A 14,244-nucleotide genomic window follows, 5' to 3' on the forward strand; every position below is an offset into this window, starting at 1 on the left:
ACTCGCACAGGGTTGCACACACACACAGGGACACCAGCATAGTAGCACGCGCACGCGCGCGCGCACACACATACACACACACACACACACACACACACACACACACACACACACACACACACACACACGGGGACACAGCCTCAGGCAAGTCCTGAGGCTCGGAGGTGTGTCCTGAGTCAAAGAGAAAAGGCCCAACTGCTGACCAGAGGCCAGTGGGGAGCCCCAGGTGCTCCCGTCGCCACCTGGGGCAGCTGTCCGGGCTGGACGTGAGGGTGCCTGAGCTCTACGGGCCGGTCACTCCCAACACCCTCCCAGGGCGCTGTGGTCGGGGCAGGCCGAGCCCAGTCCAGAGCTCCCCGGAGAAGGCTGGCACAGCTGGCACAGCTGTCCGGAGGGAGAGCGGAATCGGCTGTAGCGCAGGGGCTGGGGGTCCCAGCGCCAAGGCAGCCAGGGCCTGCTCTGCTTCACACGTGCCCCGCTGGGGTTCGGCTCCCAGCGCCCCCAGGGCCCCCTGAGCCCACCGGGGGGTGACCCCTGAACACAGAGCCAGGAGCCAGCCCTGGGCACTGCCTGGTGCGGTGCCCGCCCTCATTCTTACCCTCCTTCCCCCCCCAAATAAAAGAGAAGCTGCGGGTGCCGAGAAGGAGCAGGTGAAAGGGACGCGGCGGGCGGGGCTGGAGGCTGGCGAGGCACGGACATACATGCTTCTGCGTGACGCTGCGGACGTCCCCGACGTACATGATCTTCCCCTGGTGGCGCACCATGCCCACGGTGATGGAGTCCTCGCACACCTCGGAGGCGATGTAGCGGTCCACCTGGATCCCCAAGTCCTTCAGCACCAGGAGCCCTGTGGGGGGCGGCAGCGCCAGCACGTCACCCTGCGCCCGGGTCGAGGGCCGGATACAGCACCCCCCCCCCCCGGGTTCTGGAGGGAGCCGGAGCACCCAAAAGGGCCACTGAGGGACCAATGGCAGGGAGAGAGAGCGGCCCCCGGGAGAGCCACAGATGACCTGGGGGGAACCTTCAGGGCACCTGTTCTGTTTCTTCACCCCCTTTTGGGGTTGTTTTAGGGCCGTGCCCAGTGATGCTCAGGGTTTACTCCTGGCTCTGCACTCGGGAACTACTCCTGGCAGGGTTCTGGGGGACCGCAGGGGATGCCAGGGATGGAAGCCGGGTCAGCGTGTGCAAGCAAGCGCCCTACCTGCTGTCCCTTTGGTCTAGAACCCCGCAAGGTGGTGGTGTTTGGGGACTAATCCTGACAGGGCGTGTGGCAAAAACTAAACCCTGGCGGCCACTTGCAAAAAAGCCCTTTGGGCCGCTTCTTCCTGTCCCACTTTTCGGTCTCTGAGCAGACTTCTGTCCTGTGGTGCCTGCACGTCTGTCCGGCTGGGCCACACCCGCTGGGGTGCTGCTCTCTGCCCGTTTCACATCTTGCACACACTAGTCCGGCTTCACCCTGGGCTGTTCCAGATCTCCAGCATTTCCTTCTGCTGTGACTCCCCCAACCAGACCCATCCATCAACTGCTCGTGTGCCCCCCCCCACAGCCCCCCGGAATCACCTCCCAACTTCTAGAGACCCTGGCAGCCGGCATGCACCACTCGTGGGTGGGTTCTGGGCCCTGCTCTCCTGGGCAGCTGCTAAGGGTTTTCCAGGAAGAAAGGCGGGGCCTCCTGCTTGGCCCAGGAGGCTGAGCCAAGGACACGCACTTCCCACGGCAACAGCTGGGGGCCGGCACCTCCCCCGCCCCCTCAGGCCCCCTCTCCTGACCCTTTGCTGGCACCGTGCACAGAAGCCAACTCAAAATGGATTCAAGGCCCGGGTACCAGGCCTAAGTCCATACCACACATCAAAGAAAACAACTTTAGGACACTGGAGGCAGAGGCCGTGCAAGGACTCAACCCCATGGCCAAACACAGCGGCAGAGACTCCCAGCACCAGAGCAGAGCAGGAAAAACAAGGAGTACACCTCCCAGCGGGGTTCCCAGCCCCTGCGGGGAGACCTGACTCCAGAGGGGCCCCCGGGGTCTAGCCTGGGAGAGCCACCAGGGGCGGAGCAGAGACATGCCTGGTCAGACGCCACCTGGGCCAAAGTGCCGAAGGCTCTGTCACAGCAGCCTCGCTCACATTCTCAACAGGGCCCAGGCAGGGCAAAGGGCCACACAGCCTTCCGAGGGGGAGGGGCCTTGGGCACTCTGGCTGGGCAGGGCTGTTCGCAGCCCCTGCTCAGGGGACCAGGGGTGCAGGGGGCGAACCCGGAGCGCTCGGCATGCCGGGCACGCGCTTGCACCCTCTCCGCCATCGCCTCAGTCCCCTGGGGAAAGGCCCTGGCAGAGCGCGGACCCAAGGGGGGTGGACTCTGTGTTTGCTCAGGGCTTAAGGCTACAGAGGCACGGAGCAAGCCGCCACCAGATTCAGGGGTGGGGGGTCACACCTGGGGTCGGTGGCACCCACACGCACCAGGTGCGAAGATCACTCTACACAGGCTGAGGCCAGGAAAGAATGACACCGGGACAAGAGACCCCCGGGTACGCGTTTCCTCCCCCATCTGGCCCCTCCGCCTGACCGTGTGGGCGCACACACGTGCAGAACACTACAAGGACACCCAGACTCGGACCAGGGACCAGGTCCCGGATCCCAAAGTCCCTCTGGCCACTCAGAGGCTTTACTGACACCCGGGATCGAGACGACCTGGGCCTGGGAGGGCTCGGTGGCTCGGCCCACCGCCAGGAGCGATGCCCCCGCACGGCTGGGTGGGGCCCAGACACGGGACCCCCACAGCGCGCCCCCGATGAGAAACGCCGCTCGCTCTGCTTGGCCCCGGGTTCGAACGTTTGCCTTCTGGTTTTGCCAGAAGCCAGCGCCCAGCGGCTCACTCACCCGTGGCGATGCCGTCGAAGAGGGACAGCACCCGGATGGGCTTCCGCTTCTCGGCGGGGACCGGAGGGTAAACCTTCGGCGGGTCCTACAGCGGGCACGACAGACCCAGTTAACATCCAGGGAATGTTCCAGAAATCAGACACTTCAACTGTGAGCGCCCCCCGACCCACAGAGCCCTGAGGAGGGGCCGGGAGCCCCGGGGCCCAGCACTCACAAATTCCTGGTCGTGGTTGTTGGCGAAGAACATCTGGAGCCGGGAGGGCCAGTCGTCTCGCCGCCGCAGCAGCCCGTAGGTGCCCTTGTGCCCGCACATGTAGCAGTTCCAGGGGTCTTCCTTGATGGCCGCCTGCGCCGCGCCTGGCCCCACCAGGAGGTCCACACACTCCACACAGAAGCACCTGCAAGGCAGCACGGGGGGCACCACCCAGGCTCAGAGAGGGCTCAGGAGGGCTCTGGGAGGGCATCGGAAAGCATGGCGAGGGCCCAGAGACGGCACAGTGACGGCCGAGGGGGCAGAGAGGGGACACAGCGAGGGCAACGGAGGCACAGCCAGGACTCCGCCAGGGCACGGGAGGCACAGCGGGGGCACCAGCGAGGACTCAGCGAAGGCCCCGAGAGGGCTCACGAGGGCACGCAGGCCCAGGTGGGCACAGGAGGGCGCGGGCGGGGGCGGAGGGTCACCTGCAGCAGTTGTTGTTCCCGCACATGAGCACCTCGCGGCCCCCGCAGCAGATGGTGCAGTAGGACTGGTAGCCGTCGTCGTCGTACTGGTAGGCGCACTCCAGAAAGCAGTTCTGGGGGCAGGTGGGGAGCAGCGTCAGGGGCCGCCATGCCCCGCCCCGGGCAGCCCTGCTGGGCTCCTTTCCCTTCCTTCACAGGAGGGACACGAAGTACCTCCCACCTCCACAGCCAGGGGAGGGGGGCGGTGCAGGGACGGAAGGGTCTCTCATGGGGAGAACAACACTAAGTCAGAGGCTTCAGGCCCTGGGGTGCTCCGCCCTAGGCTCACACATCTACATGCGCTGGTCCTTCTGCTGCCTCTCAACCCCAGGCCTGGCTTTCCTTTTCCTCTTTTTGGGTTTTGGGCCACACCCAGCGATGCTCAGCAGAAGGCCAGGTAGGATTTAGGGGACTGAACCCAGGTAAGCCACAATCAAGGCAGGCTTCCCCCCGCCATATCACCGCTCCGGCCCCTAGAGCACGTCTTACAGCCGTGTGTGTGTGTGTGTGTGTGTTTGTGTGTGTGTGTGTGTGTGTCCACCCCTCAACCAGTGCCAGCGGCGACCCCACCTTGCAGTTTTGGCACATTCCTCCAATGAAGAGAGGGTGCTCCAGGGTGACGTTGAGGCTCCCGCAAGAGATGCAAATATCTGGGGAGCAAAGGGAGGCGCAGGGAGCCCGGTCAGGCGGGCGGGGCAACCCGAGACCCCCGCCGCACACCAGCCCGGCTTCCCGGGGCCCTGGGCGCTGCCACCACTCACTCACCCTCGATGTTCCGGCACTTCTGCCGCACCTCGTACACCAGCCGCTCTGCAGAGAGAAGCCCGGGTGAGGCGCTGCGGGCCTGGCCCGCTCCCCGCGCCCCTGCGGCCGGCTGGCGCCTACCTCTGGTGCGCTCGTCGATGATCTCCTTGACCTTGGGCTTCTCCGTGGTGCTCTTCCTCGGCTTTTTGGCTGGTGGGGGCGGCGCGTAGGCAGCTGCCTCGGGTTCAACCCACATGTCCGTGTAGACTTCTTTGTACGGGTTCTTTTCCTCTGTACAGGGGCGAGGTCACTGCCACCAGGCGGCACGGGGTCTCCGCCCCCCCACCGTCTGGCCCTCGTCTGCCTTCACAATCCCAGCCTCCACAGGCACGGCCTGGGCCCCCCTGCGCCCCCCAAGCCAAGGGAAGGTGGGCTGCTCTGCGAGCCTGATCAGAGCTTCGGGGGTGCTCTCTACACACGGCTGCCCCGGCCCTGGCGAGGCCGGGCCCCTGCACTCACCTTCTGGGGGCTCCAGGCCCTTAGGGCCCGAGGGCTGGAAGCCCCCGAGGGCCCACTCGATCATCTGCTTGTTCTGAGCCTCCACGGCCTTGCCTGTGTCACTCTCGTCATTGTCGTGGCACGCGGGGAACAGCTTCCCTGCTCGGCTGCTGGCCACCTGGGGGCGACCCACGTGTGCATGTCTACATGTCTGTACATGAGTGTGGACGGGGCAGACCCATGTGTGCATGTCTACACGTCTGTACATGAGTGTGGACGGGGCAGACCCATGTGTGCATGTCTACACATCTGTGCATGAATGTGGGAGGGGCAGACCCATGTGCCCTGTCCACACGTCTGTGCACGAGTGTGGGGAGCAGACCCATGTGTGCATGTCTACACATCTGTGCACGAATGTGGGAGGGGGCAGATCCACATGTGCCCTGTCCACACGTCTGTGCACAAGTGTGGGAGGGGGCAGACCCACGTGAGCCCCGTCTACATGTCTGTGCACGAGTGGGGGGGGTGGACCCATGTATGCATGTCTACACATCTGTGCATGAGTGTGTGGGAAGGGGCTGACCCACGTGTGCATATCTACATGTCTGGGCACGAGTGTGGGAGGGGGCAGACCCACGTGAGCCCCATCTACACGGCTGTGCACAAGTGTGGAACGAGGCAGACATGTGTGCATTTCTACACATCTATGCACGAGTGTGGGAGGAGGCGGACCCACGTGTGCATGTCTACACGTCTGTGCACGAGTGTGGGGGAGGAAGACCCATGTGTGCCCCCTCTACACATCTATGCACGAGTGTGGGAGGGGGAGACCCACGTGAGCCCCGTCTACATGTCTGTGCACGAGTGTGGGAGGAGACCCACGTGAGCCCTGTCCACAGGGCTGTGCAGGAGTGGTGGGCACAGACTTGAGAACAGCGGGAGAGGGAAGGGGCGGGGCGGAGCCCCTGGGTGTGGCCGCGGTGGCCCCCCCCTCACCTGCAGGACTTCGTAGATGGCCTTGCGGTACATGGGCTGCTTGTTGTAGGTGGCCTGGTGGAAGGCGCTGCAGAAGGAGCTCAGCGGCATCAGCTTCTCCACGCACACCTGGGGACAGCCACGCCCGGCTTGCGCCTCCTCCCTCCTCCGCACCCAGCCAGCACCCACCACGGCCCGAGCACCGGCTCTGCCTGTGGGAACCCCAGGTTCACTCCCGGCACTGCCTGGCCAACAGTGCTGCTGGGGCCCCCCAGGACCAAAACCCAAAGGGGGGAGGAGATAAAGAATAAAATTCGGAGACTCAGCAGGGCGGCCCGGCGGCTCCTGGCCGATTCAAGCATCTCAGGGCCGAGCCCGGAGGCCCGTGGACTCTGTCACTCGCAGACACAGCAGTGGGGGCCCACGTGCCCCCTTCTCCCACCCTAACTCCAGCCCGTGTCCCCCAGCCCACACTCACCACTGAGAACTTGCCGTCGCCGAACCACATGACCCAGCGCGTGCCTTCGGCCGCCCGGCTCCGGCCCGTCATCCACCAGGACACGATGCGGCCAGGCCACCAGGAGAAGCCCCGCAGTTTCCCCCAGACCAGCTCCCCAATGCCAAAGCCCCGGCCGTCCTGCAGCCCGGGAGGAGAAGTCATTCATGACGCGCGCAGCCCCGGCTCCGCGCGTGCCCCCCGCCACGCCGCACCCTGGCCTCTGAGGTCGGCACCATCAGAAGGGACCGAGATGGGCTGGATGACCAGGCCCAGGGCCTGGGGAGAGGGGAGCCCGGAGGCCGGAGGGGCCGGGAGTGGGAAGGCCAGGAAGTGACGCACCTCATACTCGGGCTCGTCATCGGCTGCTTTGGTGGCGTTCTTGTCCCCGGCCTCGGCGCCCACGGGCTCCGGCGTGGTGGCCACCGTGGGGGAGGCGGGGTCCGTGGGCTGCTGCACGGCCGGCGGGCTGGCCTCCTCCACCTTCTGGGGCTCGCTCGAGCTCTGGCTCTCCTCTACCGCGTTCATCACTGCGATGACCTTGGCCTTCTTCTCAGCCTGGTGGAGAAACAGGGCCCAGGTTCGCCTCCACCTTGCCGGGGACGAGGCTGGGGAGAGGCCCACCTGGCGCCCAGGGGGCCGCGCGCAGGAGGCGCAGCTCGGGGCAGTTCTCCCCTCATCAAGACAACTGGTTTCCCATGGCAGATACGGAGGAGAGACGGGAAAGCGGAGAAATTCAAATCACTTGGCTCCGTTCCAGGAGACCCTCCTGCTTCTGCGGGGGAGGGGGGTCCCCAGCCGAACCCTCCTCGGAGCGCTGGCATGACCAGCTGCCCAACCGCTGACACCGGAAGGTCAATCCCATTAAGGATTAACCAAGGCCCTGGGCTCCATCCTCTCCTCGCTGGCTTCCTCACGCCCCATGCACGATGCTTCCCAGTCTCGAAAGCGGGAGAGGAAAAAAAAGCGTGTGTGTGTGTGTGTGTGTGTGTGTGTGTGTGTGTGTGTGAGAGAGAGAGAACTGGATGGGCCTGTCCTCTCCAGCATTCTCCCGGCCACCCATCCGCCTCTTCCACTTCTTGTCCGGCTTCTGAGCCATTTGTGCCCGAGGTCAGCAGAGGGTGAGACCCTCTCGTCTCTGCCCCAGATGCTACCGCCCCCATGCTCACGGCCCACTCTGGGGAAGCGGCTCCCAGACTCTCCCTGCAGACCCACAAAGGCAGTAGCTGAGACAACGCGGCCATCCCCAGACAAAACAAGGCAGACCCAATTATCCTGCCAATGGCCACACTCTGCGCCACAGTCCCAGACGCTGCCCGCCCCACAGAGAGCAGATTCCTCGGTACAGATTCGTTCTGATACTGCAAACTCGACCTTGGGAGGGGAGAAAAACAAAACAGAACAAAACACAGAGCTTCCCCCCAAGAGTTTAGCATAAGCGAACCCAGCCTTAAGATTTAAAGCAAGAGGGGCTAGAGCGATAGCACAGCGGGGAGGGCGTTTGCCTTGCACGTGGCCGACCCGGGTTCAAATCCCAGCATCCCATATGGTCCCCTGAGCACCGCCAGGGGTGATTCCTGAGTGCATGAGCCAGGAGTGACCCCTGCGCATCGCGGGGTGTGACCCAAAATAAAGCAAAAAAGAAAAAAAAAAAAGATTTAAAGACAGGGCTGGAGAGATGGGATAGCGCGGAGAGAGGGAGCTGGCCTGGCAGGGGACCCACCCGGCTCAGTCTCCAGTACCACTGAGGCACCTCAGAGACCAGCCAGGAGGGAATCCCAGAACACAGAGCCAGGAGTAAAGACCTGAGCACCATGGGGTGTGGCCCCTAACCAAACAACCCCCCTGGCCCCCCCACCAAAGAAAAAGGAAAACCTTAAAGCAAAAATATCTCAAAAAAACTTGGGAGTGAAAGAACTTTAAACCAGAAGCAGCCCCCCCCCCCCCCCCCCCGCCTCGGCCCCTTGGCTACCAAAGAGCCAGGCTGGGAGCGGCGCTTTCTCTTCCCGGGGGCCATCATCCAAAAGGGAGCAGAGGATTTCGGCTGCTCTTTGCTGCCGGGTGCGAGAATCTGCCTTCTCAGAAGTGAGAGTGCCAGGCCCTCTGCAAAGCCCTTGCTGGGCAGCGCCTTCAATGGATCGGAGGCTCCTGGGGTCCCAGGTTAAGGACCTTTGTCTCCAGCTCAATGGTCTAACTGTCTTGTAGATTCATTTCATTTCAATCCTCAAGCCTCCGGCAACAGCCCAAATCCGGTTTCGGAAGGCAGCGGGTCCAAAGGGTGGAAGTTTCAATGCCCCCTCGGACAAATTCTAAAATGCAGGGATGCACAACCCCACCCCCACCCCGCACCCCCCAGACCTACAAGCAGCCGCCTGCCTGGAGAGCGAGCTCCAGGGGCCCTGGGGGTGGAATAATGCAGAGTAATTGTCCCGCCCTCCCAATCCCACTCTCACCTGGCGGGGACTTTGCCCTCCCTCTCCCTCCATCCATCAGCTTTCCCCTCCCCGAGAAGGGGCACCCCACCTGGCCAGACTCAACCCTATGGGGGTGGGGGGAGTGAGGGGATTCTCTCCAGAGTGCCGCAGCAGACGGGACGTCTGTTCCCTGCCCTCCACTGGGTCCCCGCCGGACGGCAGGCAGGGTGCTGCCTCGCTGCACCCCAAGGCCCCATTTCTAGGGGTGCCCAGGCCTCCCTGGCAGAACGCGGCACCGGGAGGAGGGCTTGGGAGGAAGGAGCCCCGCTTCCGCTGCAAGCAGCAGAAGGGGGTCTCCAAGGGCACCGCACCTGACACCCCCCTCCGCCATCACGCCCCCCAACAGCCCCTCCCCTGCCTCTCTGCCGCCGCCGCCTCCCCGGCCGGCTCCTGAACGTTCTTCTCCCCCCACAACTTCCCCCAACTTGTCAGCCGCCAGCGCTGCAGCCGGGGTGAAGCCCCCGGAACCCACCGTGCGGGCGGGCGGGCAGGCCGCGGGGGGCCGGAGGAAAGGGGAAGAGGAGGCACGCAGGCTGGGGGAGGGGCGGGCAGGAAAGTCGCCTTGACGGGGCACCCCGGCCTCCTCCCGGGCTAACAAAAGCCGGGCCAGGGGGTGCCCCCGGGGTTGCGGGCTCCTACACCACCCCCCCAACTCGGGCAGGTCTCACCCCACAGTGCCCAAGAGGCCCGCAGCGCCGGTTGGTGCGGCCGCCCCGGCGCCCCCGGCTGCGGGCGCGCTGGGCACTCGGGGCCTCCCCGTCCAGCCGGGCCGCCGACAGCTGTGCGCCTACGCCGAGGCTCACGCCGCTTCCGTGCCAAAGGTCAGAGGTCCGCGCCCACGCGCACTCCCCGCCGGGGCCGCGGCCAGGACCGCGGGCCGGCCCCCCGCACTTGTCCTGCCCCGCACGCCCCCGCCCTGCCGTGCCCCCAGCCCCCAGCCCCCAGCCCCGGGCTGCCCTGCTCCCTGGCCCGGGGGACGCGCGGCCAAGTGCCTCGGGCTCAGGTGGCCCCGCGGCCGGGGGGATGCCATCGCGCCCCCGGGCAGGCCACATGCGCGCACGGCCCTCGCCTCCCTGCGCCACGAGCCCCGCAACTCCCCTCGGGGCCCACCTGGGGGGCGCGGCCCTACGTCACTCAGCACCTCCAGAACTCGGGCCAGGGCGGCCCCCGGGGCCCGAGCCGAGCCCCGAGCGCCTCCCCGCCGGCCCTGGCCGCCCCCCGCCCCCGGGCTCCCCGGGGCTCCGTCCAGGAACCTACCCATAAGGCCAGGTGCGGCCCCTCGGCGGTCCGGCTCAGGTGTGCGGCCCGGCCCAGACGCGCTGTAAGTAGCCGCCCGGCCGGGGGGAGGGGCAGGGGGCGATGGGGCGGGGGGCGGCGGGGGCCGGGGGGAGGGGGAGGGGGGCGGCGGGGGGGAGGGCTGGAACATTTTCTTTGTCTAGAACTCCAGGTCACGTGGGCCCCGCTGGAGGGCCTGGTTGGCTGCGAGCGGCCCGGGGGAGGGGGCGGCCCCGCGACGCTGGCAGCGGGCCAGCCCCTCTCCTGCCGTCCGGGGGGCGCGGGGGGCCGGCGGGGCCGCGCTGGGCCTCCGCCCGTTCCCAGGGCCCCGCCCCGGCCCGGCGGGAGGCGACCCCGCCCCCTCCTCCGGCCCGGCCCTTCCCGCCCCTCTCCGCCCCCCCCTCCCGCGGGGCCCCCAGCGTGGGGGTCGCGGCTGCGGGGCCGAGGGAACCCCGGGCGCGGGCCGCCGGTGCGCGTGCGTTTCGAGCCTTCTGGGACGGGCGGGAGAAAGTTGCTTCAAAGTGAGTCGTGCCAGCACCAGCCCCCACAAAAAAGTTAGAAAGCAGAGGAAGGCGGCGGCCGGCGGGCCCGCCCCGCGCTGCAGCGCGCCGCGGGGCCAGAACTGTTGGGGGGCGGCGCGGGGGGGCTCCCCGTCACACTACAGGTGGATGGGGACAGCTGCATCACGTGCGGGCCTACAGGGGGTCGCGCTTTGGAACCATTTCCTAGCCAAGTCCCGGGGTCCCCTTGGTCGCTGGGGGGAGCTCCTGGGGTTTTCCTCATTTTCCTGTTTGCAAGATTGGGGGGGCAGGGGGGGAGGAGATTAGTTCACAAGTCCAGTCATTCCTCCTTTCCCGGGCAGGGGCCTCGACCGCTCTAGAAGATTCCACCGCTCTCCTGGGGCCTGCAGGTGGGGCCTCCAGGTGCGGCTTCAACCATTTCAGGTGGGGGCTCCCGAGCAGAGCTTTGGCCCCCACCCCTGATCAAGTAGGCCAGCGGCGCCTAGAAGTCAGCAAAGAGGGGGATCAGGGTGGCGGAGGGGGCCTGGGGCCCAGGGAGAGTGGGGAGAGATGGAGGGGGAGAGGAAGTGGCCTGCACCCTCCTCCCGCCCATCCCGCAGCCCACCGCAGGCCCACTGCAGGCTTTCTGGCCAGGGGCGGGGAAGGTTTGGGGGGGCCTGGCTTCAGTCAGTGCAATGTTTGGGGTCACTGCCCCTACCCCCAGCCCCAGGCCGTCCAATCAGAAGACCTGGACTTGGGTTCTGGGTCAGCGCCACCTCAGCGAGAAGGCTGTTCTCCCACTGGGAAGGCAGGAGGGCTGCCACAGGCTCTGCCGGCTGTGCTGGCCTGGCCCACCGGGACAGGGGATGGGGCAGGCGGGGGCAGGGGCCAGGTCAGAGGGCAGCACTGTGCTGGAACAAAGTGTGCCAGGCCTCAAGCAGGGCTTGGACCGGTCCCCGGGTCCCACGGAGCAAGCAACCCCTGATGAGGCCGCACTCCGTGTCTGAGCACCTTCCCCAGCTTCCCGAGGCTGCTGGTCATGCGCATCCACAGAGCTAGGAAGCAAGGAAGCTACCGCCCGGGACCCTCACTCGGCTCTAGCCCCGCCAAGCAGAGCGCTAGGCGCGTTTTCCAGAGGTCCCAGCAGAGGGGAGCCGCTGCTTGTCTCCGGGCCTCTGAGGAATGTAACACTACTGGCTTGGCCGCCTGCCTCTCGCCTCTCCCAGCCTCCCAGATGCCGCCCCAGTTCCCCGGCCTGGTCCACAGGCCTCTCTCAGCCTCTAAGTGAATTTCCTGCCCCAGCTGATCCTGAGACCCTCCAGTGCGGCTCTGCCTCCTGTGCCCAGGCTATCGCGGCTTCACCCTCTCCAGCTATGGACTCTGTGGGAAGGGGTGCGGGGAGCGGGGAATCTCCAGACAGAGCAGTGAGCAGCCCTGCTCTGACGCCGCTTGGTCAGAACTGCACCACGCCAGAGAGTTTTTCGCTTTCTCCTGGCCCACTTAGAATGCAGCCCCCCCATGCCAGAACGAAGCGACCTCACCCTCATTCTTGATAAATGGAGCTGGAACCTTCCCCCTCGTCCAGACAGCCCCCGACACCCACAGCCAGGGGAAGGCTACACCCCACGGGGTCCCCTGGCCTGGCGCCCCTTCCCTCTCCTGGACGCGGACACTAAGAATGCGGTCACTGTCTTGCCTCTGCACAGAGCAGGGAGACTGTCCTCTCATCTGATCTTCCGGGTAGCTAGGACAGGACCCCGGAGCAGAAGTGATGGGGATGAAGGGTCCGTAAGCACCACGGTGGCCCTGGAGGTGCCTCGGTTCACAGGGAGCCTGGACCATCCAGCGTCACCTGCCGGGGTCACTCCCGGGACCGCTGGCCTTATAACTGAGACACATTATCAGCCCCAAGGCGCGACTGGCAGTGAGGAAAAGCATCTGGGTGCTGGGAAATGTGGAAGGCCCATGGGGACGGGGGTCTCCTGGAGGACCAGGGACGGGGGCGCTGAGGGCCTAGAGGTGCTGGAGAAGATGCACTGGCAGGGCCCTGCCCAGCGGCTGGTCCCGGGAGAGGCCCACCCGCCACACGACCGCAGCCGAGGGCAGTGCCCCGAGCTGGCGCCAAGGCCCCCGTGACACGTGCTCTCTAGCCCCAAGCCTGTCTCTGCCAAGCACACTTCTCGTCTTAATTACATTTTCAGCTGACTCCAGGAAGTTGCCAGAAAGACAGCGAGACAAGTGCTGGCCTGGCAGGGACAGGTCCTAGGTGCGACTTTGTCCCAGTGTCTCTCAAGGGCACAGGAGGGCTGTGAATTTCACTATCGAGGTGAGACACCGCTGCCGCACCCCACCTCTGAGAAACACTGGCTCACCCCCGCTGTGGCCAGCTGGGGGCACTCTGGCTAGCTGGCACCGGAAGGCCGACCCTCTGCGTGTCCCAGCATCCAGGGCTGGCCACAGAGAGGACCATACCACCCGAGTCCCCTTCGCCCCTTGCTGGAGTGGCCTCGTGCCCAAGGAAGCATCTGGAAGACAACATCTGCGGAGGGGCTGGAGCGATAGAACAGCGGGTAGGGCGTTTGCCTTGCACGCGGCTGACCCGGGTTCGATTCCCAGCATCCCATATGGTCCCCTGAGCACCGCTGGGGGTGGTTCCTGAGTGCAGAGCCAGGAGTAATCCCTGTGCATCGCCAGGTGTGACCCAAAAAGCAAAAAAAAAAAAAAATCTGCGGAAACGAATGCCTGGTTCTGACAGGGAGACACAGCCCGGGGGCAGAGAGCTGGCCACCAGCAACGCTTCTGTGATCCCCCTGCCTCCATCAGCCCAACTCCTCACCCCTCACCCCTGCGCTCTCTGCCGGCGTGGCATCCGGGACACCCAGGATGTCACTCCCCCTGCCCACCGCTTCCCTCCTGGCTTCTGTTTCTGCTGCCCCCTGACCCCTCCTCTTCAGCCGCCAGCCGAGACCCAGCCCATTCGCCTATGGTCTGATTGATGCTCTAGACAGGGAGGCAGCCACTGGGGCCCAAGGCGCCACGGCTGCGGGAATGAGACTGTGCTTCCACACGCAGCCAGGGGGCGCTGTAACCGGGCCGCCGTGCCTTCCAACCATTCCCAGGGCTGCGGAATTTGGCAGTGCCTCAGGGGCATCTCACCCTCTTTTCTCCTCCTGAGAAATCACCCTGCTGCCCCCCCCCCCCGCCCCTCATCCCTGCCACTGCACTTGGCCAACACTGCCTGTGCTAAGGAGAAATTTCAAGCGGGCACGGCCAGGATTCACTTCCCAGGAGTCAGAGCTCCTGGCAGGGGGTCGAGGGTCCGACTGGGGTTGGTGGAACCCAACTCCACACTGTCCCTGGAGCCTCCCTGGGTCGCTACTGCCCGTGCTCCGGGCTGGGCTGGGGACAGAGGCCTTGCGCCGCCACATGCTAACAGGTGCCAGGGGTGCCCGGCTCCCAGACAGCCCCCAGCGTTGCTTCCCGAGTCCCCGCAATCCATATGGCTGTTTGCAAGCCAGTGACCACCGCTGGGCTGCTGGCAGGAACGCTAAAAATAGCCACAGAGCCACAGCAGGAGTCAGCAGGACTTGTTGCTAGGGAGACGGGCAGGAAAGAGGGAGCAGCGCCCCAGCCATGGGGGCGTTAGATCCTGCCCAGAGAGGAGAAGCCTTGGGGTGGGGAGC

At 65.7% G+C, this 14,244-nt stretch overlaps 1 protein-coding gene across 1 annotated transcript in view; it reads right to left on the minus strand.

The window, feature by feature from the left end:
* Positions 1-14,244, minus strand: part of DNMT3A (DNA methyltransferase 3 alpha) — a 97,406-nt gene that overhangs the window by 12,657 nt on the left and 70,505 nt on the right. The window contains exons 7-17 of the mRNA XM_055123559.1: positions 6,655-6,870; positions 6,295-6,453; positions 5,838-5,945; positions 4,863-5,019; positions 4,485-4,634; positions 4,365-4,409; positions 4,170-4,249; positions 3,561-3,673; positions 3,094-3,277; positions 2,880-2,964; positions 702-847 (exon numbers count right to left, since the gene is read on the minus strand). Of these exons, the coding sequence (XP_054979534.1) occupies positions 702-847; positions 2,880-2,964; positions 3,094-3,277; positions 3,561-3,673; positions 4,170-4,249; positions 4,365-4,409; positions 4,485-4,634; positions 4,863-5,019; positions 5,838-5,945; positions 6,295-6,453; positions 6,655-6,870 (1,443 nt within the window). The remainder of the gene's footprint in view (positions 1-701; positions 848-2,879; positions 2,965-3,093; positions 3,278-3,560; positions 3,674-4,169; positions 4,250-4,364; positions 4,410-4,484; positions 4,635-4,862; positions 5,020-5,837; positions 5,946-6,294; positions 6,454-6,654; positions 6,871-14,244) is intronic.

The sequence above is a fragment of the Sorex araneus genome, chromosome X (genome assembly GCF_027595985.1).
Source record: "Sorex araneus isolate mSorAra2 chromosome X, mSorAra2.pri, whole genome shotgun sequence".
NCBI classification, from domain to species: domain Eukaryota; kingdom Metazoa; phylum Chordata; class Mammalia; order Eulipotyphla; family Soricidae; genus Sorex; species Sorex araneus.